Source organism: Brachyhypopomus gauderio, chromosome 10, assembly GCF_052324685.1.
Source record: "Brachyhypopomus gauderio isolate BG-103 chromosome 10, BGAUD_0.2, whole genome shotgun sequence".
NCBI lineage: Eukaryota > Metazoa > Chordata > Actinopteri > Gymnotiformes > Hypopomidae > Brachyhypopomus > Brachyhypopomus gauderio.
In genome coordinates, this window is record NC_135220.1 from 9,192,754 (window position 1) to 9,219,205 (window position 26,452).

The following is a 26,452-nucleotide window of genomic DNA, read 5'->3' on the forward strand; positions in this document are numbered from 1 at the left end:
TTTTGTTTGTTTTTACAATGTTGCTCTTTTTATAATGTCCACTTTAACGTGAGCTGATTATTAGGCTACATGTTTGAGGAAGGGACAATAGCGTACTGACGGTTAAATGTCAGGGTAAGAATCAAGAATCAACAGCTCTGTCATGGTAGTTACGTGCTGTGATCAGACATTAAAATTGATCAAATTGGTCTACACCAGAACGTGACTGCAGGTGAAGTAAACGTGGAAGTACTCTGTGTTGCCTTCTCAACTCTTTTGCTGTGCACAAAATTAATTGATTAAACTGACAAAAATAATATATTATAAAAAGATTGCAGTTATGCCTGGCAAGATTTCAAAACACATTAGCAAACTCTCAAGCCCTGATGTAACATTGTAGCATTTTTACAGAAAATGTTTTGATATGTTGCATTATCTGAATGCCATTGTGAAGGACACTTATCTCCAACATCTGATAGTGCTTAGGAACAAATGTTAGTAAAAAAAATGCTGGAGCATAATCTGGAGACAGTGTGAAGACAATAAGACACACAGTGTGACACCTAACCAGATGACCACTCAAGTTGGTGTCAAACCAGACAGGCCAAGTTATAAGGAACATCTCAGCAAAAGTACATGAAGTTCTGAAGCATCATGAGGTCATTATGTACACTGGGCGCAAAACACAAAGATCAGATTTGAGCCTGGCGGAACATCTGACCAGCGTGGTAACGGCAACATGTAATGACTCTGGAGTCCTGGACTGCAATTATAACAAAGTAGAGTTGGAAAGGAAGTTCAGAATTCTGTTCACTGAATGTCCACTGTCATTCCCAGGTCAGGGGTGTCCTCAAACTGGACTTTAAAATCACCTTCCTGCTCCTCAAAGACAATGACCTGCAAAGAAGCCGGGAGATCCTTAGATGTCAATCAATAAATGGATAAATAACAAAATTTGATAAGAGAAAAAACAATTGTGTGAAGAAAGACCAAGAGGAAGTGTGCTGACTTGGTTGATGCCACTGTTGAGGGTAGGACCAGGGAGGTACAGACCCTGCTGGGGACCGACGTCCCAGTAGCGTCCGAGGTTCTGTCCGTTGATGAAGAGCACACCTTTGGTCCAACCCTAGTAACCACAGATGACTACAGATAACCTCATTGCCATTCAGGGAATGAAATTCCTCCACTACTGAAAGTCTACTGACAGAATGCATACAGCTGCATCAACACATTTATGATACAGATGCATTAATGATCTTGTCACTCACTGGCAGTTTGACGAACGCGTCACTGGGATAGCCATCCACAAACAATCTTCCCTGGAAAAACCCTGGAAAGCTTGGTTTGTTAGGAAGGGTCTTCCATGGAGCTCTGTACAAACTGAACAAAGATGTACCTTCAGCTCACTGCTATCATAATGAGCTCCTCAACAAGCCATATAAAAAATCACCTGAACAGAAATGATATATATTTGATGTATCATCATTATGGTTTCACTAACCTATCAATAAAGCTCTGAGTCATGTCCAGACTGTAAATGACAAAGTCTGTCAGTGGTATGCTGTTCAATATAATGTCTCCTACAATACCTGGAAACAGTTTCACATAAAACCAAACACCTCAGTAACAATGCATATGCTGACGAAGACCATCATCTCTTCCTCTCTTACAGTCACAGGTACAACACACTGAACTACATGTGTTGTGGTTCTACCAGCTCCAGGACCTTTGCGCTGTTGGTCCATGGCTTTGCTGAAGTGGACTCTCCCACAGTTCTCCACAAGGAAACTCAAAGTTCTTTCCTCCTAAAAAGAAAATCAAAACTAGGTGCAACCAGCTTCTTACAATCCACTCTGAATCCACACAAATTCAGTTTCAGCAATATTGCAAGACAACTGTAATGGCCATAAATATGAATACTTACACAGTAGCTACGTAATTCAGTCTTATATGTAAATATCACGTTTATATGTATTATATATGTCTAATTTGCATCTTGTGTGTGATGAAATCACCTATACAGCCTTTTAATACAACATAATGATTTTCATGGATAAATAAGAAAAATCTCAGTACCTTCCCATCAGGAACAGCTAACTCTACAGTCTTGTAGTTGAATATGCCAATGAAACTCCTATTCACAAACACCTAAACAAGTAATGACTTATTATTATTAGCAGCGGATAGGACAACACTGATAAATACAAACACTCACCAGGGTTCTGGTCAGCACTCACCAGGGCTCTGATAAACACTCACCAGGGTTCGGGCCAACACTCACCAGGGTTCTGGTCAGTACTCACCAGGGTTTTGGTCAGTACTCATCAGGGTTCTGGTCAGTACTCACCAGGGCTCTGTCCCGGATGCTGCCTCCACATCTTAAGAAGCCTCCACTGGTAATGGTCGTCTCATAGAGGGCGTAGCCATACGCTTGTCCGTTCCCACCATTCACTGGGAAATCCTCCATGTTAATAGGGGCTTGTGATTTAAAAGACTTCAAGAATAAACAAATACACACTTACTTATTATGTCAAATATGTATTTTTATTTTATTTTTTAACCTACTGACTTTAGTGGAACACTGTCCAAAAGTCATCTAATTGGATTATGGATTGGGATGGATTAAAACCCTGAAATAGCACCCTGGTGATTTGTAGGCTAAGATTTAATTATATACTACTTTGGATTAAATGAATAAATGAATAAAAAAGAACAAACTAGTCCCATTAGCGTTCATCCAAATGGCTTGAGCATGTGATTAAAGTAACGGTTTAGTCTTCGTGGAGGTGCAGCAGGGAAACAGAGGCAGACTCCCCTCACCTCCAGTGTGAAGGGCAGGGCGTCCCATAAGGAGAGGTGCTGGTACATGATCGCCTCCTCATAGTCCTCCCGCCAGCGCAGGGCAGGCAGGGCAGGCAGTGGCTCGTCTGCAGGAACACGTGTTCAGTAAGGGGGTTAGGGTTCAGTAGGTTAGGGTACAGTAGGTCAGGGTTCAGTAGGTCAGGGTTCAGTAGGTTAGGGTCAGGGCCTGAACTAGCAATAGTCATGCAGCAGGACATAAGAGGAGCACTGAGGGCATCACACACCACGGTAGCGACTAAACAGGTCTCTCAGCAGATGGTACTTTGGTGTGTAATCTCCACCCTCGGACAATGGTGCATCGTAATCTTAAAAAGCAAAAATAAAAACAAAGGTTACAATTTTTTTAACAGAATTAAGCAGAGCCTTACACAGGCCTACTTATGAGTTAATATTTACTGACTGGCTGAATTTACTGATGGCTTGAAACGAGCCCCCTTCTGGCGATGTTGAGTAATGCAGGAATATATAAGATCATCATATCCCATTCACTCAGTGCACTCAGAAGCAGCAGACAAAGTGTAACTGCGAACCATAGCTGGTGACCAGGGGCTTGTAGGACGGGCTGGACACAGCGCCGCTCACAAAGCCGAAGTTGGTTCCACCGTGGAACATGTGCAGATTAATGGACATGCCTCGCCTCAAAATCTCCCTCACCGCAGAGAGCATGTCTGAAAAAAACACAACTAAAGTACATAACGAACTGGGCTTGGTGTTAATGCTGTCTTTACAAAAAGTAAAATAAGGAAATGTTCATAATAAAAATCACCCTCTGCTGGAAAAATGTGGTGGAGATCACCCCAACCGTCATACCAGCCAGTCCAGAACTCCATCACCAGTACCGGGCTGTTGGGCTGTTGGGCACAAGTATTTCAGCAAGTTTCAACAACACAACAATTTCCAGCAATTATATCTTGCAACTTGAGGTTTATATGCATAATCACAAATTGTGATGGAAAGAAATCTCACAGTTACCTGCATTGCTTCCAGATAGCTGATGTCATCATGGTTCAGTTTCCGCAGATTTAAACTTCGGAAGACTAAGAGACAAAATCTGTGAGGCATGTCCAACCATCCTGAATATTTATATTTCATTTAAATACACTATAATATACCTCCATTCACTCCCCCACTCATTAAGCCCTCGTGGGTGTCTGATGTCAGCAGAAGCTCACTGATGCCCCTGGACTGCACAGCCTATGCAAAACAAACAGCACACAGCCGGCAGGAATTGGCAGGTCTGTCCATGGCTACCAACGGTCCCTCCCTGGAGGAGCACAAGTACTCCGCTCCTCACCAGAGTGAGTATTCCCTACACCACACTGTAGTGCTCTGCTCCTCACCAGAGTGAGTATTCCCTACACCACACTGTAGTGCCCTGCTCTGTGTGGGTGCTCACTGGTGACATCCAGTGGTCTCCATCACTCCCAGTGAATCTATGCGCTTTTCCCTGCGTAAGCTGCATAGCATTATATTACGTTAATAACTCCAACCTCGCACTCCAGTGGAAATGTGTATCAGCGCAGAATTGTTACACTGAATTGCAAAATCAGTATGTATTAAAGAATAATGGTGAACAATGCTGATGGTTTTTTTTAAATGGTGAAAGTAAAGAGTTCAATAAAAAGCATGAAGCAGGACTCTTCAACAAATTCCTATTTATTTGCATTCTGATAGTATTGTGATTGCTGCTTCTGCTGTGTACGTCCTGTAAGCCCTTCTGGTAATACCATGCTACAGTTCTGCAGCGGTTATTCTGAACAGCCAGGGATCTTGATTTGTGTGTGAGATAAAAGACCAGATACTGCTACGCACTCATAAAAAATACATAACATTTTAGTCTGCAAGAGACTCCATACCTCTTTAAGAAACTTCATGTAGTTACTGTCTGTTGCAAAGGATCCATATTCATTTTCGACTTGTACAGCTATGACAGGACCACCTTTTTTAAACTAAAAAAATCAAGAATCAAGAATAACTTACAATTTATTATAAGATGGCAGGTTTCTTGTTCTCGTATTAATTGAAGGTTAATCAGGTTCTGGGTCTCCACTCCCTCACCTGTAGTGGCACCACTTTGGGAATGAGCTTGTCAAGAAAACCATCAAGCGCCCCAGTGAATCCTGGGTAGGTGGTTCTCAACCTCATGGCCCTGTCCCTCAGGAGCCAACTGGTGTGAAACAGAGACGCAAATATACATTTGCGGGTCATTCCAGGATTTTGGTACATTTCCTGTCCCACCACTTAAATTTAAGATGTACATATCCAAAATATCTAAATGACAATTTTTTTTACAAGGTACTTGTTATAAGACAAACTGTAAAATTTGGTGGAAAAATAAGTGCCTTAGATATTATTCAAAAGACCAAATACCTTTGAACCACCTCAAAAAATGGCCGTTTTCTCTTGTCCCACACATTGGGTGACCAACTCCTTTGCCAAATTTAACAATTAAAATAAGCTCTAAATAAATTACTTCCTCTTGTATATTGTTGAAATGCATCTCCTTTACTTATGAAAACAACTTCTTTGGTCTACATTGTATTGCATGTCACAGTTTTTACACTATTAAGTTGTGTCCCACAACATGCACGCAGCCCTGTTACCATAAGGAATTTTATCTGGCAGAGAAAGGGTTAAAATATTTGTGTACTGGCACAAAGGAATATGCATCACAAGGACATTTCCTGCCCACATGGCAAGAAAAATGGTAAGTGCTCTAACAATTTTCAAGGTTTTTTTTCCAAATATGTTTGTCCAAGTTGTGTGTGTCACTCAGTGAATGCAACACTGTTCCTCATATTGTAAGACTAATATTGAGTAGAGTCAAAATTTACTTTATATACTTATATAACCATATTTGTCCTTGATCTTGTATACATAGCTAAATTTTACAGTGAGCATCTGTTCCTGGGGTAGACCACAACTTAGCCTACATTTGCAACCCTGTTAGTCGCAACCCTGTTACTGCATACCAATTTACATCTAATAACCCTGGTAAGACATGTCCAGGGGCCTCAGCTAACTCAGCTAACTCAGAGCTAACTCAGCTAACTCAGAGCTAACTTATCTAACTCAGAGCTAACTCATCTAAGTCAGTCTGTCTGAGCAGTGCCATGAAGTAACGTAGCAGCCTTAAGGGTGAATCAGGTAGGCTACGGCCTTTCATCGCCATGGTAACTTAGTGGAGTGAAACTTGACTCATTCTGGTCGTGAATCAAAATATCTCAGTGATAATGACTTGATCCTACTTGATTTGACTTGAATGACTTGATTGGCCTAAGGTCTGAGCTGTCTGCCAAAAATGGACCGCGGTAATTTTTAATTGATTACCCCTGGGCTAGACCAACGTTTCATGTAGCGCTCTAAGTAGGGTAACCATAGTTTTATACACCTTGGACTGGGGGGGGGGTTGACATATACTGTGGCATGTACTCACTTAACATAGGCCCACATAATCCTACAATACCATGATATTTACAGATGGTTTATTTAAAATGTTTTTCAGTCAACAACAAAAACTCCAATAACAAATGATAGTCCAATGAAAGTAATTTAAAAACCAGGACATTTCCTCGCAAAAAAAAAAAAAAAAAACTGATCTGACTGATCTGGTCTGTTTAACAGCCTTTCCAAGGTCATACAGCCCCATATCACAATATATATTAGCTTGACATGACCAAAATAAGATGACTTAGGCCTATGCAGTTTGTGACTTTACTCCACAGTCTCCACTGCTCACAGGGAGAAACGTACAAATGCATTTGTGTTAATTAGACTGGATTACTGCAGTGCTCCCTTATCCAGCCTCGCCAAGAATTACACATGTACTGTATCTACTTAACGCTGCCGCCAAAATCCTGACATCCTGCACCACAATTACAGATCACATGACACTGGCTGAAGATCCTCAGTAGCTACCCTCACCATTCAGAACTGGTTTCAACATTCTTATACTTATTATTATATTAATAGTTTTTGCGGTCTTGCCCATTTCTGCCTTGGTAAAAAGGATTGCTAGTAAAACGATATTGCTCTATTGTTCCAGTTAAATCACACACAGCAGCAAAAAGCAGTTTGCTTGATATCTCTGAAACAAGCTGAAAGGGGGATTTAGTTACTTAGTTCCTTCCTGAAAACCCAGAAGCTATTGGCACCTCTGTCGTTTAAAAATGTACTGTACGATGCTTCTGTTTGATATCATGTTTAATTGGGCTGCTTATGCATAATCACTTACATTTCAGTCTTTTTACTTTTTTAAAAATTTTCTTTTTGTATTTTTTTATCTGTGATCAATGCTATTTATTGGCATTTCCTATCTTTTATGTACGTTTTAATTACTACTATGATGGGCGGAAACAAATAAATACATAAATAAAGATACATCATTTCGCAATGAAATACATTAAAAAGCAAACACACAAATGAACACATATCCAGGTTTTTCCTAGATCAATAAGTGTGATTTGATAAGGGTAGATGTACCTAGGCAATCCTCCCAGATCCAGCTCTGAGCGTATATATGGACCTGGCCTCAGAATAACCCAGAGACCCAAGTCAGAAGCCTGGAGAAGAAACGCCCTGAGGAATCATAAAACATGAATCATGAAATGTGAATCATGAAACATGAATCAAGAAACATGAATCATGAAATGTGAATCATGAAACAGGAATCATAAAATGCAAATCATGAAATATGAATCATGAAATGCAAATCATGAATTAAGAGCGCTCACCCAGTTAAAGATAAGATTTTAAAAGTAAGATCTTATACATGAACAATTAAGCAAGATACATATATGCTAACTATAAGTATAACAAATATATAAACACAATGCTGTGGTATATCTGAAATATCTGACATCTAATATCATAGGAAGACCTTGCCTGAATAAAAAGTAACTGAGAGAGACACAGAAACACAGAGCACTATTTCAGAGGCCTGTACCCTTTGTTTCAATAGCCAGTGCCTGGATGCGCAATGTGGACCCAAATGCTTGGGAGGCTCTGTTGTTATGGTGAAGACAACTGCAGTTTAATGAGTGCACGTGTGATGAACTCCCTATAGACTGAAGAGCTGCAGTAATGACCAGATCTGCCACTAAACAAGCAGGTTACAATCCCACCTGACTGAAGTCAACTGACAACGCTGCCAGGGAAGAGGCCAGTGTGATTTGTCTAAATTAAGCAACGATCTGCACAGCATTAAGTAGTCTAAACCATCTCTGAGGTAAGATCCAAGAACCAAGAATAACATGTTATATGTTAACATATGTAATAACAAAAGGTTCAGAGGGTTCCACATGGGCCCCCTTGAAATTCTTCATTCCTATTGCAGCTCAAACGGGGGCTATAGAACACTATACGTTATACACAACGCTGATGGGCTAGGGGTCCCCATGGACTAGATCAGAGACCTCGGGAAGTAAACATCTTTGGAAATGTGGACTAGATTCCACATAGATCCCAGGTGGAAAATATAACTGAAACTGCTCTTACTCCAGATCTAGACCTCCACGGAACTGGAAATCACCTCTTCTAGGCTCGTGTAGGTTCCAAGGCACCTGTCTGAAAAACAACTGAGGTTTATGACTGCGCTCTACCTCCAAGTTGTCTTTAAAAGTCACATATTTCACACCTACGTGGTGAGTGTATTGATTCCACACGCCTTCATTTTCATCATCCGATCTTTCCAGTAAGCTCTGGGGACCCGGAAATAATGAAGAGACCCTCCCAGTATGCGGAATGGCTTTCCTCCCAGTGTGAACTGGGAAGAGTTGACACTCAACCCCTCTCTTCTGTTTATCTTCATTTTCCCTGTTTGCCCACTGAATGAAGAAGTTACTGCTAGTTTCCATAAAGTTTTCTGACATATGAAGAACAGACAATACCACAAAGGAGACTACACCATTACAGTCTTTAAGTAATGTTTGTAGCTATAAATCTATTTAAATACACCTGATGTGCATTATTTTATAAGTGCAAAAATGTCAAAAGTCAAAAATGACAATCAACATACACATTCTCATTATTTGCTCTACGCATAAGAAAAGTCCAAGTCGAAAAATGTACATTTGTGCATTTGCGAAGGAGAAAGGCAAAATATGTTAATTCTTACCTAATCTGACGGTAAATGATTACACCGCAGATACTTAAAAAGAGCATAACATAACGTCTTCTGTGAGAGCTCCTTACACTTAGAAAAACCATCGGTCCGAGTTTAATCGGTTAGTAAATACGAAATGATAATACTAATCAGAATCATAGCCTAACGCAGTCACGCACCCCGCAGGAAAAGGTGAGACATTTCGCTCGTTTCTTAGAAACGGACTGTTTGCGCCGCACCACGAGTCCGCGTGTTTGCCAAAGAACTACAAATCCCGTCGACTCCTCAAGCTGAACAACGCGCATGCGCCACTTAGTTTAATGGCCCGAAAGCTGTGGTGTTTTGTCGAAAGCGTAGCTTAAGGAGGTTTAATGAAAACAGAAGACTTAAGGAACTCGAGTATATGAGGTACGAAGTTCGTCACCGGTCTCTATACGTTTTCCAAATAACATTGTGGCCGTTCTTGCTGTAATTTTGACGTGTCTTTTGATCCAGTTCAAGCTAACTCGCCCTAGCCAGCCACACGCTTTGTTTACATGAACCCAGCTGGCCGTGGCGTGTAAAGATGCGTTAATAACATTGTTATGCCATGTAATAACACTCATAACTGTTATTTCCTTTCAACTAATGTAGTTTTTCCAGACTGACTAGCGAACAGTTTAAAAGTAAGGTTGTTGTCCCTGTTAATCCAGCACCTGGACTACACCACCAACTTTAGTGAGACTCATAAGTGGATATGACACTACATCATATAAAGACATCTGCGTTATTAATACAGGTCCAAATGTCTTGGCTATCTCCTGCCATGGGGTATTAAACGCTACCAATAAGGAAATAAATAGGTGTCTTTGTCTCAACAGCTTGCTGGCATTTGGTCCACCTATGATGAGAGCTTGCCTGACCTTCACCACCGTCTCCTTCTGCAGTTGATGTCTGTGCAGCTGGTTGGAGATGACTGACAGTGTCCGGGCTTTCCTCCGCAATGTTGCCACGGTCGGCACATTTAACCCACATTGCATATGAGAAAAGTGATGCCTTTCGTTAATGTGTTACTGATACCAGGTTCCACAGGGACACCTCTGACCTCAGCAGACATATTTACATGTGTAATTAGTAAACTTTCACGGCTACTGATATCAATGTTTAACTTGCATGTAGCTTGGTTACTGAGGTGGTAGTAACACCAAGGTCATGACTCCCTGAAAAGAAGACGAAAAATAAAGTAAAGCAAGATTTTTCCTGCTTTGCTTCTCAGGGGATCAAGGATTCTATTTTGGGGATCACTACAATCACCAAGCTAGATGCCCGGATCCAGCAGAAGAGGGAGGAGCAGAAGAGGCGGAGAGTGGGTGGGGCCCTGGCTCAGAGGCGGGGTCAGAGCGAGGAGCGTAAGCAGGAGAGGTGTGTGTTCCGTACGCATCAGCCAACCTGCACTACATTTTTGAAACTTTGTTTAGCAATTGTTGTTTGTTCACCTCTCTTTCTTTCTTTCTTTCTTTCTTTCTTTTTCAGTGAACCCAGAGTAGCAAGTAGAATTTTTCAGTGTTGTGCCTGGAATGGGGGTGTATTTTGGGTATGTGTTGTCTTTGCTCATTAATGCAAGATATTTCGTGTTGTAAATATATATCAAGAAAAGTGTGCCGATGTTGAAAATTGTCAATAAAATACCCGCTTAAAATGTCATAAACATAGTTAATACTGACTTAACTCATGAACACACACTCTCCCCTACAGCTCAGTCTCCTCCTCTTCTACCGAGTGTTTATCCCGCTGCTCCAGACTCTCACGGCAAAGATTATTGGTATGTTTGTTTCTCTCTGGGCTATGAACTCAGTAGGTTAACAATGTTCAGCTGTAGTGCCTATAGTACCTGACTGAGTCTGAGGGGCCTGTTGGTTTGCCATAGGTGACCCCTCCCTGCATGGAAATGTGTGGTCCTGGTTGGAGTTCATCTTGACCTCGGTGTTTAGTGCTCTCTGGGTGCTCCCTTTGTTTGTGCTCAGCAAGATTGTCAATGCCATTTGGTTCCAGGTCAGATTGTTTTTACATACAAACACTTATATGGTATTGCTTTGTTTTATTGTTGTTATTTTTATTAATAATCTATCCACACAATGTCTGAAATAACATTGATAACTGTAGTGTGTAATGAATGCTTTTTTGGGTAGAGACTGTAAGCATACTTAACTGTAACTTGATTGTTCGGATAGGACATTGCTGATCTGGCATTTGAAGTCTCTGGACGCAAAGCTCAGGCCTTTCCAAGTGTGAGCAAGATCATAGCTGATATGCTCTTCAACCTTCTCCTCCAGGCTCTCTTCCTCATCCAGGTACACAAACATCTATTCTCACTTCTCACCTAGTTTTATATTGGATGCATTCTCTGGGTGAGCTTGTTTGTCTTTTTCTTGACCTGTTTAGGGGATGATTGTCAGTCTGTTCCCCATTGACGCCATTGGTCAGATGGTCAGCCTACTCCACATGTCTCTCCTGTACTCGCTCTATTGCTTTGAGTATCGCTGGTTCAACCATGGTGAGCTTATTGTGTCCTAATTTGTCAGTCTTGTGTGTAAAGTTTACGCTGCTAATGGTCATTCTGTCTTCTGGAAGGGATTGAAATGCACCAACGGCTGTCAAACATTGAGAGGAACTGGCCATATTACTTTGGCTTTGGTCTGCCCATGGCACTTTTGACAGCATTGCCATCTTCCTACATAATAAGGTACTTTTTGTTTCTCTGTCAAAGGTCCCTCTCCACTGTTTGTGTTTTCTGTAATGCTGCTTGTAAGGACACGATTGCTATCAATCTGAAACCATGATACTAACTGAATGTCTATATTTTTGCCTATTGTGCCCTGTTCATCTGGAGTGAACTTACCCTTATGAAACTCTCTCTCTGTTCTGACTTAAGGCTAGTATAGTTAGCAATCTAATGCTCACCAATAATGATATTTTCTTTGATTTTGATGAAGGCATATTGTCTTTAAAAAATTATACACACAAACATCTTGGTATTTAAAATTTACGATTTAATTACTTATGTCAACATTTGGCAGATACTATTATGCAAAGCAACTTGCAATTTCAATCATATTACAGAGGCAAATTGGGAGTCTTGCCCAAGAACTCCTATTGATAGCATAGTTCATTTGCCCAGTCCCCCGAGAGTTGTTACACATTACACTACACAGAGTTGGTGTATTATCTGTCCCCCATTACGCTACAGAGGGTTGGTGTGTGATTTGTCCTCCCTTGTTTTTCAGTGGTTGTCTCTTCTCTATCCTATTCCCACTGTTCATCATCAGCGCCAATGAGGCCAAGACCCCAGTGAAGCTTTAGTGAGTTTTAGTTTTAAATGTTTATTTAATTAGTACTATTTCGTTGTTATTGCATCTAAGTCATCACTCTTCATCACTCTTCATCACTCTTCCTTTTCTGTAGCCACTTCCAGCTGCGTCTCTTCTCTCTGGTGGTTGTCATTAGTAACAAGCTGTTCCACAAGACGGTCCATCTTCAGAGCTCTCTCAGCTCCTCCAGCTCCACGGAGAAGCTGTCCTCTCCTCACATGTCCCCGAACCGCCAGAGACCGCTGCCCACGCAGTGACCGCCGTCCCTCAGACGCTCCGCGTGCGTGGCTGCCCACGTAGTGACCGCCGCCCCAGACGCTGCGTGTGCGTGTGCACGCGTGCGTGTGCGTGTGCGTACGTGCGTGCGCGAGGCGAGACCTGAGTGTGAGGGCAGGGAATTGCTTTGGCTTGCTTTGTATTTTAAAGATCCTTCAGCCCTGTTGATGTTGTTATGGATGATTGATCGGGCTGATGTATGCGTTTTTGTTTGTTTGTATTTGTTTAGTTTTAAACGTGAATGACTAATATTTGGGATTGGACTGAGCAGTGCATGTCTAATGCATGCACATGCACAAGGTTGCAATTCTGTAGTGTAATTTTGTCTGACTGTTTTTGTATCCATTATGTGCCATTTGGGTGATTTTATAGAATTTTCAAATTACAAAATAGAACTTCCTTATGTGCATATATATGCATATATATGATATATATGAACTTATCTATGTGCATATATATGCATTTATATGATTATAATATTTTTCTTGTATCTAAGTTTTGCCTTCATTGAGTGTGTTTGCTATGTTGGATTATGTTTTTTTGTTTATGGCCTTCTATTTATTTCAATATCACAGCAAGTGGCACAAAAGGAGACTGCAGTCATACGTCCACAAATAACACGCTGACACAACACAGCCCCCCGCCCGCTTAAGCAGTGCCCATGTGGGGGAGTCTTGTTTAATCTGAACACTATAATAATAAGACAATGGAAATTCGCTTTAATCCACAAATAGGATTACTTATCAGAAACAGAATATAAAACTGCTTTAGGAAAACTGATTCAGTCCATGCTTACTGTGTTGTGACATTTTACTGTGAGATGTAACTGGAGTCATTGGACCTTTTGAAAAATAAGGTTGTTATTAACCAGAGATGATGACTGTGTTGTAGAAAACACAAGCTGCTTTTTCTGTGTCTGCTGTGAGGGAGAGAGAATTCCATGTTGAAAGTTGAGAGATTTGTACTTTGTCCTGCCGATCAAATATGTCATCTTTAATGGTTTCAAAATGAACAAAGTCAGTTCTGAAGCAATGCACAAAGTAGATAAAAAGATTTATCCTACTACTGTCATGACACTGCCAAACGGCAAAATATATATAACTGTCATTTATATCACAAAAGCACCAAACGGTGCCCAGCAGTGGTAGCAGGGAAGGTTACTTGTAATCCCTCAATCACTCTTTGGCTAGTAATGTCCGTGGCTTTATTTAACAATCTCAAGAGGTTACAAATATTTTAACAAAAAGCACATGTTGAGGCACCATCTCATCGTCCTTGTGTTCACTGAGAGAGATATGTGTGGTGGGTTTTCTTGTTTTCCTTTTGAAAAGGTAATTGCAAGAAGTGCATTGTGTTACACATGCAGGTTGATATGTCAGTTACATTTTGTAAAAGTATTACACATTTAAATAAACTTGATCTGCATAGACAGCTGAGTTTTAATCTCTGTCAAGATCTAGCCTTGCAGTATTTAAGTGTTTATCTTATAGCTTCTTATTGTTATTGAGTGTTTTCCCGTATGTATAGATGACTTCCTATCTTCTTACACGCCGGCTCAGCTAAGGACACGTCACTGCTGGAGCGCTCCTTCGCGCTTTGAACGACAGCTTAGAGAACCAATCAGAAGCGAGCTTTTGTGGCGACGTTCGCACGTTAGCCAATAAGCGCCTGCTTTACGTGGCCGGGCGGGCTGTTCTCGCTCAGAGGGAAAAGCAGCGAGGAGCGAAGTGGTCGCGCCGCCGATGAAAGAAACTGGTAAATTCAAAAATCTTGTACATTGGCGCTTGCACGTCCAGATTAGGTAGATGTAAGGACACGTATACACGCACAATTATTCCCAGAAACGTTTCCTAGTGACCTAGTTCGCTGTTGTGTCTTCCTATTTAAACAGCGTAGCTAATGTTGCTAGTACAGGACGCGGATGTGTTTAACTTCACATGTGTCTGCAACACAAAACACACTATCTTCACATTATCTTTATATTACCTTCACATATTATCGGGTGTTTTCGACGCATTTGTCGCCACTGTCCACTAATAAGTCTTGATCAAGTTCTCTGCACTCGGCTAGCTGTCCTAGCTAGGTTGGCTAGCCGATCACCTATCCGACCCTGGTCATCCAGGTGAACCTGGACCAGCATCACCACCAACACTGTGGACGAGTGTTGGTCTGACCAGCTGCTGTGGTGTTTGATTCCTACGTTTATAACGCGTTTCAGTGTATTAGGGAAACATTAGTGCTTCTGCTGTCATTGCTCCAGTTGGTTAGCTTGTCATGATTTGCAGCGCCCTCTCAAGGCTGGGGCGGGTCTTACACCCGTGACTATCTAAACTTTCATTTTTGCGCAATTTCGATTAATAGTTTTGTCAAATGAATCCCATGAGAAATATCCTGTTCTCTTCTTTCTTTTCCCTGTTAGGTGTGGGGTTGTAGTTCTCCCTCTGCTGTGAAGATGACCAAGTTGGGGTTCCTGCGGCTGTCCTATGAGAAGCAGGACACACTGCTGAAGCTTCTCATCCTGTCCATGGCAGCGGTGTTGTGTAAGTCGTAATCCTGCCTGCTCTGCGTGGCCTATACAGCACTGGCGTGACGTTTTCTCATATAACGTCTCTTTTGTGCTCCTCAGCATTCTCCACAAGGCTGTTCTCCGTTTTGAGATTTGAGAGCGTCATCCACGAATTTGATCCGTGAGTGTCCACACAGCCCTACTGCGTGAGGAGAACACTCGGCTTCTCCTGTATTTGTGTGTTGATTCTCTCTTTACGTTTTGTAGGTATTTCAATTACCGCACCACCCGCTTCCTGGCTGAAGAGGGTTTTTACAAGTTCCATAACTGGTTTGATGATCGTGCTTGGTATCCACTCGGGAGAATCATCGGTGGTACCATCTATCCAGGTAGAAACGCTGCGCTGTTTCTGTGGCGTTTGGGGTTTCCTCTTGTGCTGACATTAGCAGTCTGAAGACGGAGTTCTGTGAGCTCGGGGGACGTGAGGGTTGACGCACGTGTCTTTTGCACAGGGTTGATGATCACATCTGCAGCTCTTTACCACACGCTTCACTTTTTCCACGTCACCATCGACATCCGCAACGTCTGCGTTTTCCTCGCACCACTATTCTCCTCCTTCACCACCATCATCACCTACCACCTCACCCAGGAACTGAAGGTACCACACACACACACACACCCGTAACACACACCTACCACCTCACCCAGGAACTGAAGGTACCACACACACACACACACACCCGTAACACACACACACACACACCTACCACCTCACCCAGGAGCTGAAGGTACCACACACTCACACCTACATGTATACTCGCACACACCTACACGTATACACACACACACACACCTACACGTACACATATATACACACATGCCCCTCTTGTCTGTCCTGTGATCAGCTCAGTTTGGGCTGATCCTTCGACACTGGTTAATGTTGATTCTTGGTGGCATCCGTCTCCAGTGGTGTGTGTGTGTGTGTGTGTGTGTGTGTGTGTGTGTGTGTGTGTGTGTGTGTGTGTGTGTGTGTGTGTCACAGGATGCTGGTGCTGGACTCTTGGCTGCCGCCATGATCGCAGTTGTACCGGGATACATTTCCCGTTCTGTTGCAGGTTCCTATGACAACGAAGGTAATCTTCTGTCACTCGGATGATGTATTAGTACAGCCTAAGTGTTGGTTTCATATTTGCTGTGCTGCTTGTTTCTCTATTTTTTTGTGGAGTTAGAAGAAATTAAGTGCACCCATGATCTGTGTTTATATATTATGCTAATGAGGCTTGTCCAGATGAGATCACCTGTTTACTGTAAATTACATAATTACTGGAATATATTTGTAGCTATAAAATAAAGCAACAAACCACCACCACAGAAACGAGCACAGAACCATCGCAGTAATTGTGCTGTTTCATTCTTTATGAAGGAATTGCAATTTTTTGCATGCTGCTGACCTACTACATGTGGATCAAGGCGGTGAAGACGGGTTCAGTCTACTGGTCGTCCATGTGTGCCCTAGCCTACTTCTACATGGTGGGTGTCCCCTTCACATAATCAGCTCTGAGATCTGAGCGCCACGTTCTCCAGAGAGTTCTGCATGGCCCATGTGCACCGTGTGAGTGGTTGTCGTGCCTCCAGGTGTCGTCGTGGGGTGGTTACGTGTTCCTCATCAACCTCATCCCTCTCCACGTGCTGGTGCTGATGCTCACCGGTCGCTTCTCCCACCGCATCTACGTGGCCTACTGCACCGTCTACTGTCTGGGCACCGTCCTGTCCATGCAGATCTCCTTTGTGGGATTCCAGGTAGATAAATACACCCATCAAGACGACATTTCTGAAGGCTTGTTTGACTGGAATAACCTGTAGAGTTGTATTGCTAGGCAGAGGTGATTAATGTGCTAAATTCTGGAGCTAGTGGTTTGTTCAGTTAAGAGAGTCAACACTTTTTCACGTACATGCTAATAAAGTTGTTTCTTTCTCCTAGCCTGTGCAGTCCTCCGAACACATGGCTGCGTTTGGTGTTTTTGGCCTGTGTCAGATCCACGCATTCGTGGACTACTTGCGCAGCAAACTCAACGCCCAGCAGTTTGAGATCCTCTTTAAAAGCGTCATTTCCCTCGTGGGCTTCGTGCTGCTCTCTGTGGGAACTGTGCTCATGCTGACAGGCAAGGAGGGGTGCACCTTACACACACCGGCTCGGTGGAGCCACAAATGTTTACGGTCATGTTGAGTGACAGTAGTTATGATGGTTGGGGTGAGGGTTGGGGTTAGGTAACCCTAAGATGGTTAAACCACTGGACCAGTTTCCTGATTTATTGATTTTATTATTATTGTTACTACTATTACTACTTATACTTTGGAGTATTCCCTGAACTGTAGCCACATGCACTCTTGTCCCAGTTAAAAGTAGTCTGTATTTCCACACTGGTTTCTCCATGAGACTTATGGCGATCCGTCGTGTGTGTGTGTGTGTGTGTGTGTGTGTGTGTGTGTGTGTGTGTGTGTGTGTGTGTAGGTAAGATCTCTCCATGGACCGGCCGCTTCTACTCACTGCTGGATCCGTCCTACGCTAAAAACAACATCCCCATCATCGCGTCCGTCTCTGAGCACCAGCCCACCACCTGGTCCTCCTACTATTTTGACCTGCAGCTGCTGGTCTTCATGTTCCCCGGTAAGGAGTCGTCCTTTTGTTAATCTGCGGCAAATTCCCTCACAAAAACTGAAAGCTGACTGAATGTTTTGTGACGTCTGAAGTGGGCCTGTACTACTGCTTCAACAACCTGTCTGATGCCCGCATCTTCATCATCATGTATGGTGTCACCAGCATGTACTTCTCAGCTGTAATGGTAAGAGCCAATTGTAGACTTGAACCTGAAATTCTTCTCAATAAGGTTGTTGACCGTTTTATATTTTTGCTAAGTTTTTTTCCAACATTTCCAACCTTCGTTCTCCCCTGCAGGTGCGTCTGATGCTGGTTCTGGCTCCAGTCATGTGCATCCTGTCAGGGATTGGGGTTTCTCAAGTTCTCACCACATACATGAAGAACTTGGACGTCAGCCGAACAGACAAGAAGTCCAAGAAGCAGCAGGATGCCACGTACCCCATCAAGAACGAGGTGAGTCTACAGCGTTATCGTCCGAGCAGCCGTGACTTAAGAGTCAATGAATTTCCACGTAGATTTAAAACATTTCGCTACCTGTCAGATGTTTGACGGTAAAGGGGAAAACCTTTCGGTAACTCCTGCGTCTAGCTTAATGGGTGGCGCCGGGTGGCTTGTGCTCTGTGGCTGTAGGTGGCGAGTGGGATGATCTTGGTCATGGCGTTCTTCCTCATCACGTACACCTTCCACTCCACGTGGGTGACGAGTGAGGCCTACTCCTCTCCCTCCATCGTGCTGTCGGCCCGCGGTGGTGACGGCAGTCGCATCATCTTCGACGACTTCAGGGAGGCGTACTATTGGCTCCGACACAACACCCCCGAGGTCAGGGGGGGCGTCGCCCCGTCTACACCAATCGCCACCGACCTTCATCATATACTGCATGATGCCATCAGCTTTTGATGTGATTTTTAAACGCGTCTGTTGCAGGATGCCAAAGTTATGTCATGGTGGGATTATGGGTATCAAATAACCGCGATGGCCAATCGGACTATTCTGGTTGACAACAACACTTGGAACAACACACACATCTCTCGAGTTGGCCAGGTGAATAAAACTTTTAAATGTCTTCCTTTATGTATTGATGTATTGATTTTTTTAAAGGGACACTACATTCTTTACCTGTGGCTGTGTTTGCAGGCTATGGCCTCCACAGAAGAGAGGGCGTATGAGATCATGCGCGAGTTAGACGTTAGCTACGTCTTGGTGATCTTTGGTGGACTGACTGGATATTCATCTGATGGTACGCTATAAAAAAAAATCCCCAAACTAGAAGGAAAGACCAATTACATGTAATTAGTGGTGGGCCGTTAATGGCGTTCGTTAATTTGATACTCTTATCGGGCAATATAAAAATTATCGCCGTTAATCTATTCTTAAAGTTGGGTTGGGAACTGGGTCAAAATGGGTAAGCAAACTATGATGACTTTCAACTTGATAGTTTAGCTCGGCTGTATTCCTAACCAAATTGCACAGTAGGGGCGAGAACGAGTTTTCAAACCCGTGAATTACAAAACGTACGTGTGTTTACATGGATGCAGCCACGAAGTTGCCAGGTTTGCTTCATGGAGAGGAGCTCGGAGCGGTCGTTTTCTGCATGGTCCTAGCGCTAGATTCGTCACTATTTAAATATTTCTTTTTAACCGTTAAAACTGCAGAGGACCAAAACCGCCCCCCCCCCCCCCCCCAATTACATCCATGAGGTTAAATGTTGGCTTACATTTCAAATATCATGTTTAGCTGAATAAACATGCTATCAACCCCTTTTAATGTACAGTATGTAGGCTTACAAATTCATGTTTAACTGAATAAACCGTTGAACACGAGTAGCCTACATTTTATTGAGCATGTTTTTTTTTTTTTTTTTTTTTTTTTTCTTCAAGTATCAAAGTAGAACAGCTTTCTCAAGCAGTCATTGGTGCATTTTGGAAACAGGAGATGAGCCCCTGGTCTAATGCACCCTTGGTATTAAGAAACCCTATCTCAAAAACTGACTTAGTCATTACTTGGGTAGCACGCATATGAGCCATTTTAATATAGATTAATCTAGATCAGAGGTACTCAACTAAATTTGTCCGCGGTCCAATTTTGGCAGATACCTGTGACCTGAGGTCCGGTGCGGCGGGGGTGGTGAACGTAATCTGGCCAAGTTGTTGGGGGGGGGGGGGGGGGGGGGGGGGTGACGACGACGTAAGTTGTTTGATAGGGGTTGGCAAACGTAACACTCATGACGGAGTGTTTTTTTCAATAGCCCTGAAATAAATGCTCCGGTTTTTTATTTTGGTCCGTATCCAGTTAATCAGGAATGAGATTGGGCCCGGACAGGACTGCGTTCGGGTCCGGATCCGGACCGCGGTCCGCCAGTTGAGTACCCCTGATCTAGATTAATTTCAAGATTTCAGTGAGATTAATCTAGATTTAAAAAATTTATCTATGCCCACCCCTACATGTAATATATAGGCCATTTACAGTGGTTGCACACTAACGTTTGGTGTGTGCAGACATAAACAAGTTCCTGTGGATGGTTCGCATTGGGGGCAGTACGGACACGGGGAAACACATCAAGGAGCACGACTACTACACCCCCACCGGAGAGTTCCGCGTGGACCGGGAGGGCTCGCCCGTCCTGCTCAACTGCCTCATGTACAAGATGTGCTACTATCGCTTTGGCCAGGTCTACACGGAGGCCAGTGAGTATCACGCTCCAGGAGGCCACGTCACACGCTCCTTACTCGCCTCTCCTGTTTCGGGACGGGTCTTTAGCCACGGTGCCTTCTGGCAGTGAGTTAACGTGCCGGTTCTTTGCAGAACGTCCTCCTGGCTATGACCGGGTTCGCAACGCTGAGATCGGGAACAAGGACTTTGAGCTGGATGTGCTGGAAGAGGCATACACAACAGAGCATTGGCTGGTTAGGATATACAAGGTGGGTTTCAGTGAGTCCAACCCGCCCTCGGTGTGACATGGTCAGAACGACCCTTGAAGAGCTGCAGCGGTTTGCTGATTAATTTTTTTGCTTTTCTGCCCGACAGGTTAAGGACCTTGACAACCGAGGCCTCTCACGAACATAAAGCCAAAACGCTAAAAATTCACACACCTTAACAAACAGCACTGAAAGCCTTCCTGTGGGATGTGGAGACCAGTGTGAATATTTTTTTATACTTGTGTTATAATTGCAGGAAGAGATTGAAGCTTTTTTTTTTTTTGTTATCGACTTGGAACGTATTGTCTCTTTTTAGAAAGGAGTGTGGTGTCATCCGAGAAAACTGTCTTTACATATTTTCTGCAATCAATTGCCAGCTAATGAATTTGTCTACAAATGGGCTAATAAACGGGGTGAATGAGGTGCGTTTGTGTCCTTTTCTTTCTTGGTCTGAACATCAGACCCATGTAGACGTGTAGTTTATGGTGCACGAAAGCACGACTGTGATTGGTCGGGGCGGCATGGGGCATGGGGCGGGGCTGGCAGCACCCAGTGCGTCTGCGCAGTAGGACACGTGTGTGGTCGTCCGCCATCGCGGAACTGACGGACGGACTCGAGTGTGAAAGATGTGGCGGTGGTACAGGGCGCTTTTGGCCGGGCCTGGTTACGCAGCGGCGGGTCGAAGTGTGAACCGCCTGCACGTCCTCCACAGCGAACGGAGCTTCAGCACGGGGACACACGCCAGGAAGGGTTTCTTCCAAGGTGCGTTTTCAGGCTGTAAACTTGGATGGCTCCTTGACCATCTAACGTGGAGGTAGAATGCTGTCGGGCTCTTGGGGCGTCCGCCGGAGCTTTGAGGACGTTCTTCTCCATTTCAGACCTCGAGAATCAGTTTAAAGCGATAAGGAAGAAAGCTGCGGACGCGATGCCGGGCAGCGGCTGGACCCCGGTGGAGGTGACCCCCGGACTGCCCCCGGAGCGGACCGACATCGTCATCGTGGGAGGGGGGGTCATCGGCTGGTCCACCGCCTACTGGCTGAAGAAGAAACAGTGGGGTCGAGACGGCGTGAGGGTGCTGGTGGTGGAGAAGGACCCCACCGTACGTAGCTGTCACCTCAGATGTTCCTGCAACTGAATGTAGCCGAATAGACTATTTGTGATGTGAAGTTCAGATGTTTCGCTTAGAATCGGATCTCTTCCCAGCCTCTCCTAAAAATGTGTTGTTTGAGATGTGTGTGAAATTCCTTTAACAGTAACTAAAATAAAATGTGCATCAGTTAAATTAAATAGCCCTTTCTTGTCTCCCCAGTATTCAGAATCGTCCACGGTGCTATCTGCTGGAGGAATTAGACAGCAGTTCTCTCTCAAGGAGAACATCCAGCTATCGTTGGCCTCTGCTGACTTCATGAGGAATATAAACGTAATTTTACCACAAAATGCTGTGCAACTGTGTTTTTAGGAATTTAACACTGTGTACATTAATGAGCAAATGGTTTATGTGGAGGTGTTGGCGGTTTGTGAATTGTTTTGGTCTGTAGGAACATCTTGGGGTATTGAATGAGGATCCAGTTGACCTGCAGTTTAACCATGCTGGCTACCTCTTCTTAGCAAACGAAAGGGTAGCGCATATTATGGAGGAGAACTATGTCACTCAAAGGTAAGACACTTTTGGCCATGACGCACTACTCTGCGTGTGAGTGTTTCTTACCTGAACGGTGGCATTACCTTTTTCTTCACCAGAGATCATGGGGCAAAGGTCACCCTTCTGTCACCCACTCAGCTTCAGGACAGATTTCCTTGGCTAAACACTGAAGGTGTTGCACTGGCATCGTATGGTTAGTTATCTCCTTTTTTTGGTCTGTAAAAGTTCTACCATTGACGTATGTGTTGGGTTCTTGGGAGAGGGAGTTGAATCATTTATTTGTGAAGTAATGGAGCATTTACTGACTACACTGCATTGCATAGGGCTTGAAAATGAAGGCTGGTTTGACCCTTGGTCTCTTCTGAATGCATTCAGATGCAAGGCCATGTCTATGGGAGTCCAGCAGTGCTACGGGGAAGTCACAGGTGAACTTTTTCATTCTTTTCTGGTGATGATTATGCAGTACAGTAACAAACATCATTCAAGGATATTCCATGTTTTTCTATGTGACCTATTTCTATATCTCATAAAGTTGAACAAAGCTGTCTGCCATGCTTGTTTAAGTATCATATGTCTGGTTATCATATTCTCATGTAAGTAGGCTGATGTTTGAGCTTAATAGGTCTTTGTTTTAGGGTTCACATACTCCACAACTAATGCAGAAACCACAGATGGAGATCTTTTGAGAATAAAGAGGATCACAAATGTCATTGTGAGTTTGTACATTGTTTCTCCATCATAAAGGCCAAAGCTCCATTTAATGCAGTTTAACCAAATATCAAAATCTATTTTCCAGTTCTTCATGGGGTTGCCTCCATAATGGCAACACAATTTGTAAAACTAATGGCCAGTGGCACAAAGTATTATAGTTATAGTTCTTGTTTGTCTGTGGTGTGATTTGAAACCATGAACGTCCCATAGGTGCAGATGCCCAACAGTCTGGAAAATCAGCCTGTAGAGTGTTGCATTGTGGTCAATGCTGCAGGTGCCGGTTCAGGAAGGATTGCAGACATGGTCGGCATGGGGCCCGGTTCAGAACACACCATGGCTGGTTTACCTGTGGAACCTAGGAAGCGGTGAGAGTATACCACTGTCATTTTGAGATTACAGTTTGTATGTATACTTCTTTAGGGTACAGAGTAATGGAGGAAGTGAAAGAGAGGTAAAGAAGAGAGTGCAGGCAGGGTGGTTTGGATGGCATAAAGGTCTGGGGTGATCTGTGATAGAAGGGTGTCGGCTAGAATGAAAGGAAAGATCTATAGGACAGTAGTGAGACCTGCTATGTTGTATGGACTGGAGACAGTGGCACTGACAAAGAGACAGGTGAGGGAGATGGAGGTGTCTGAGATGAAGATGTTGAGATCCTCATTTGAAGTGACGAGGAAGGCTAGGATCAGAAATGAGTTTATTAGAGGATCAGCACATGTAGCATGTTTTGGAGATAAAGTTAGAGAAGCGAGATTGAGATGGTTTGGACATGTACAGAGGAGGGAGGAGACGTATATTGGTAGGAGGGTCTTGAGGATGGAACGTCCAGGCAAGAGGAGGAGAGGTAGACCTATGAGGAGGTTTATGGATGCAGTGGAAGAGGATATGAGAGTGGCTGGTGTGTCAGTGGAGGACACTCAGGACAGGGCCAGATGGAGGAATTGCCGAAAGAAGAATAAGTTTGTATCTATACTTTTAATGTTTTTAATTTTAATTGCTATTAATTGGTAATTGTCCTGCAGGTATGTTTATGTGGTACACAGCCCAGATGGTCCTGGTCTGGAGACACCGTTTCTGATCGACTATTCAGGAGTTTACTTTAGACGTGAAGGTCTTGGAGGAAATTACATCACGGGGAAGTCTCCTGAGGAGGTCTGGGCTCCTTCTTCTGTTTAAGATCATCTTTTCCACTGTGTGCACACGCTGCATGTGCTTGTGACTTTTTTCATTGAATACACCTGATTAAAGTCCAAATCTACTTATTAAGCCCTTCACAAGGTGACCTAGTGTGTTCAAACAGGGTTATCTGTTCTCTAGCATTGGGAATGGGCTCATCATTAAGCTCCTGACTCAGGTTAACATGTTTCTTCTTGTCTTTGCATGGCTGTTCTTGTATGTAGTCACACGGTCATGGTTCTGTATCCAGCTATATCAGCATATAGCTAATTTAAAGCAGATATCTTCATAAAACGATGAAATTCTGTGGTGGCAGAAAACAAATGACATTATGACAGGCACAGAACATGTGAGACAGTGACTGGTCTTGATTGAACCCCCCTGTTCCTACCATGCTGGTGTGAAAGTAGCTTTGGAGTGTGACATTCATTTGCATTTGATCGTTTCCCCAGAACGAGGAACCGGACACTGGTGATCTTGAAGTGGACCATGAGTTTTTTCAAGAGAAAGTCTGGCCACTTCTGTCCCATCGAGTCCCTGCCTTTGAGTGTTTGAAGGTGAGCGTGTCGGAACCATCAGCAGTTGTCACGGCAAATCTGTGACCAATGAAAGTGCTTATATATAAATATATCCATACTAAATGATTTTTTTTGCAGGTGACTGGAGCGTGGGCAGGATTTTATGACTACAACACGTTTGACCAGAACGCCGTGGTGGGTCTGCACCCCCTGCTCTCCAACATGTTCTTCGCCACGGGCTTCAGTGGCCACGGCCTCCAGCAGTCCCCCGCGGTGGGCCGTGCCGTGGCCGAGCTCATCCTGGACGGGGACTTCAGGACCATCGACCTCAGCGGCTTTAAGTTCAATCGCATCCTGGTCCAGGACCCTCTACTGGAGAGGAACATAGTGTGAAGAGGAGGGATAGAAGATCTAACGGCCACTAGATCAGCACCAGGAACGCTGGGGAGAAAAGAGCAGTGTGTTGGGTCCTGTCTGCACCTTTGGCATGGATGACAGTAGCTTTGTCAACCAGAGCCAGATTCACTACACTATGTGAATTAAGGGTGTGTTCATTTAGATTTATATATTGATATATAATCATATGCAGCTGAACTTGAATTCACGCCAAACTTAAACGCGCAGTTACCAGCTGCTATTATATTATAATAAGAAAGGATGACCTCAGATCAGTTTTTTTTTCATTATTACAAAAAATGTTGATTACTTTGGGTCTATACAGTTTCTCATTCAGGTTGTGATGGTGTGAGAAAAATAATACTACCTAATATGAATTTTATGATTGATCTGATCTGATCTGATCCAATCAGATTCTGATGTCTAACGTCCTGTTACAACATCAATCACACTAATATTCTGTATTTGAAAATGCGTCACGTTACAGACGTGTAATGTAATGGATAGTGGTAAAGGAAAATGTGCAGTGTGCATAATGAGAGTTTTAAGATGAGGATCAATAATGTTTTCTAAAATTCAGGATAAACATGAGATAAAAAGACCTGAAAATATTTTTTTGCCCAAATGTTTCTGCTTGAGTGTGTATCACAGGATGGGGTGTTATTGATGTGTTTTAGCATCATAACAAAACTAGAACATGTATATAAGCATTTTCATGTGAGTATTGTTTAAATTGTAAGGTAACCATGTTCCACAGAACAATGCGGCATTAAAAGTCCTCTGGCTAGAAGTTGAGGTTCCTTCCTTTTATTTCTGTGCCATGTTTTTGAGCGGATCCTTGACAGACGACCGCTTTACGCTTTCACAGAGAAAAGTACATCAAGTCTGAAAGTGATCATGTTAAAACTGATGCTGGAGTCATTTCTAAGCCTTCCCCCTAAAATAGCATTTCCCTGTCTGGATAATCCACACTCCTACTGGGCCACCGGACAGGAACACAGAACATGTGGTCCAGCTGTGCTGGGAACTGGAAGGTAGTGGGGCGGGAAGATTAGGAAGTGAAACACTGGTGCTTTGTTTACTGCTTACCTTGGTGCTGTCTTGAATGTGGGAGTGCTCGCCATAGGCTGCTTTCACTCTCAACGTCTGGTGTTGATCATCTGATGCTCCACAATAGACCAAGGGTCATTGTACCCACAATGCATCCTGCTTGCTCCTGGTGTGTGTTTCCCAGTCACCTTTCCACTGCCAGCTGTATTGTACAGCTTCTATATAGTAATGGTGTAAGAAACAGATGTTCACTGTACATGATCCCCATTTGGGTCCGACATCTTGCCAAAGGCAGCAGGGACTTTTACACTGAAG

General features: G+C 43.5%; 4 protein-coding genes across 4 annotated transcripts; 3 read left to right on the forward strand and 1 right to left on the reverse strand.

The window, feature by feature from the left end:
• Positions 1–736: 736 nt before the first annotated feature.
• Positions 737–9,209, reverse strand: LOC143525398 (beta-galactosidase-1-like protein 2). Its single transcript, XM_077019271.1, has 19 exons — positions 8,957–9,209; positions 8,481–8,666; positions 8,338–8,406; positions 7,324–7,419; positions 4,900–5,008; positions 4,698–4,790; positions 3,954–4,035; positions 3,814–3,878; positions 3,608–3,692; positions 3,372–3,509; positions 3,066–3,146; positions 2,800–2,906; positions 2,327–2,473; positions 2,056–2,127; positions 1,706–1,784; positions 1,481–1,568; positions 1,248–1,359; positions 989–1,105; positions 737–876 (listed from the first exon to the last, which is right to left on the reverse strand). The coding sequence occupies exons 1-19, from the start codon at positions 9,046–9,048 to the stop codon at positions 790–792; spliced, it is 1,905 nt and encodes a 634-aa protein (XP_076875386.1). The 5' UTR covers positions 9,049–9,209; the 3' UTR covers positions 737–789.
• On the forward strand, positions 9,210–13,996 carry ei24 (EI24 autophagy associated transmembrane protein). Its single transcript, XM_077019282.1, has 11 exons — positions 9,210–9,352; positions 9,805–9,937; positions 10,200–10,345; positions 10,457–10,517; positions 10,679–10,745; positions 10,851–10,975; positions 11,155–11,274; positions 11,366–11,477; positions 11,555–11,666; positions 12,208–12,282; positions 12,386–13,996. The coding sequence occupies exons 2-11, from the start codon at positions 9,896–9,898 to the stop codon at positions 12,546–12,548; spliced, it is 1,023 nt and encodes a 340-aa protein (XP_076875397.1). The 5' UTR covers positions 9,210–9,352; positions 9,805–9,895; the 3' UTR covers positions 12,549–13,996.
• Positions 13,997–14,192: 196 nt separating this feature from the next.
• On the forward strand, positions 14,193–21,072 carry stt3a (STT3 oligosaccharyltransferase complex catalytic subunit A). Its single transcript, XM_077019285.1, has 18 exons — positions 14,193–14,322; positions 14,987–15,107; positions 15,194–15,254; positions 15,341–15,462; positions 15,586–15,731; positions 16,116–16,206; positions 16,497–16,603; positions 16,709–16,873; positions 17,055–17,235; positions 17,586–17,741; positions 17,825–17,916; positions 18,030–18,185; positions 18,363–18,551; positions 18,657–18,773; positions 18,867–18,969; positions 20,228–20,416; positions 20,535–20,650; positions 20,757–21,072. Exons 2-18 carry the CDS (start codon positions 15,020–15,022, stop codon positions 20,793–20,795), a joined length of 2,118 nt encoding a protein of 705 aa, XP_076875400.1. The 5' UTR covers positions 14,193–14,322; positions 14,987–15,019; the 3' UTR covers positions 20,796–21,072.
• A 160-nt stretch (positions 21,073–21,232) lies between these two features.
• On the forward strand, positions 21,233–25,871 carry foxred1 (FAD-dependent oxidoreductase domain containing 1). Its single transcript, XM_077019286.1, has 11 exons — positions 21,233–21,409; positions 21,526–21,746; positions 21,957–22,067; positions 22,186–22,304; positions 22,388–22,482; positions 22,613–22,714; positions 22,925–23,001; positions 23,211–23,365; positions 24,020–24,149; positions 24,626–24,730; positions 24,830–25,871. Exons 1-11 carry the CDS (start codon positions 21,274–21,276, stop codon positions 25,082–25,084), a joined length of 1,506 nt encoding a protein of 501 aa, XP_076875401.1. The 5' UTR covers positions 21,233–21,273; the 3' UTR covers positions 25,085–25,871.
• The last annotated feature ends 581 nt before the right edge of the window (positions 25,872–26,452 follow it).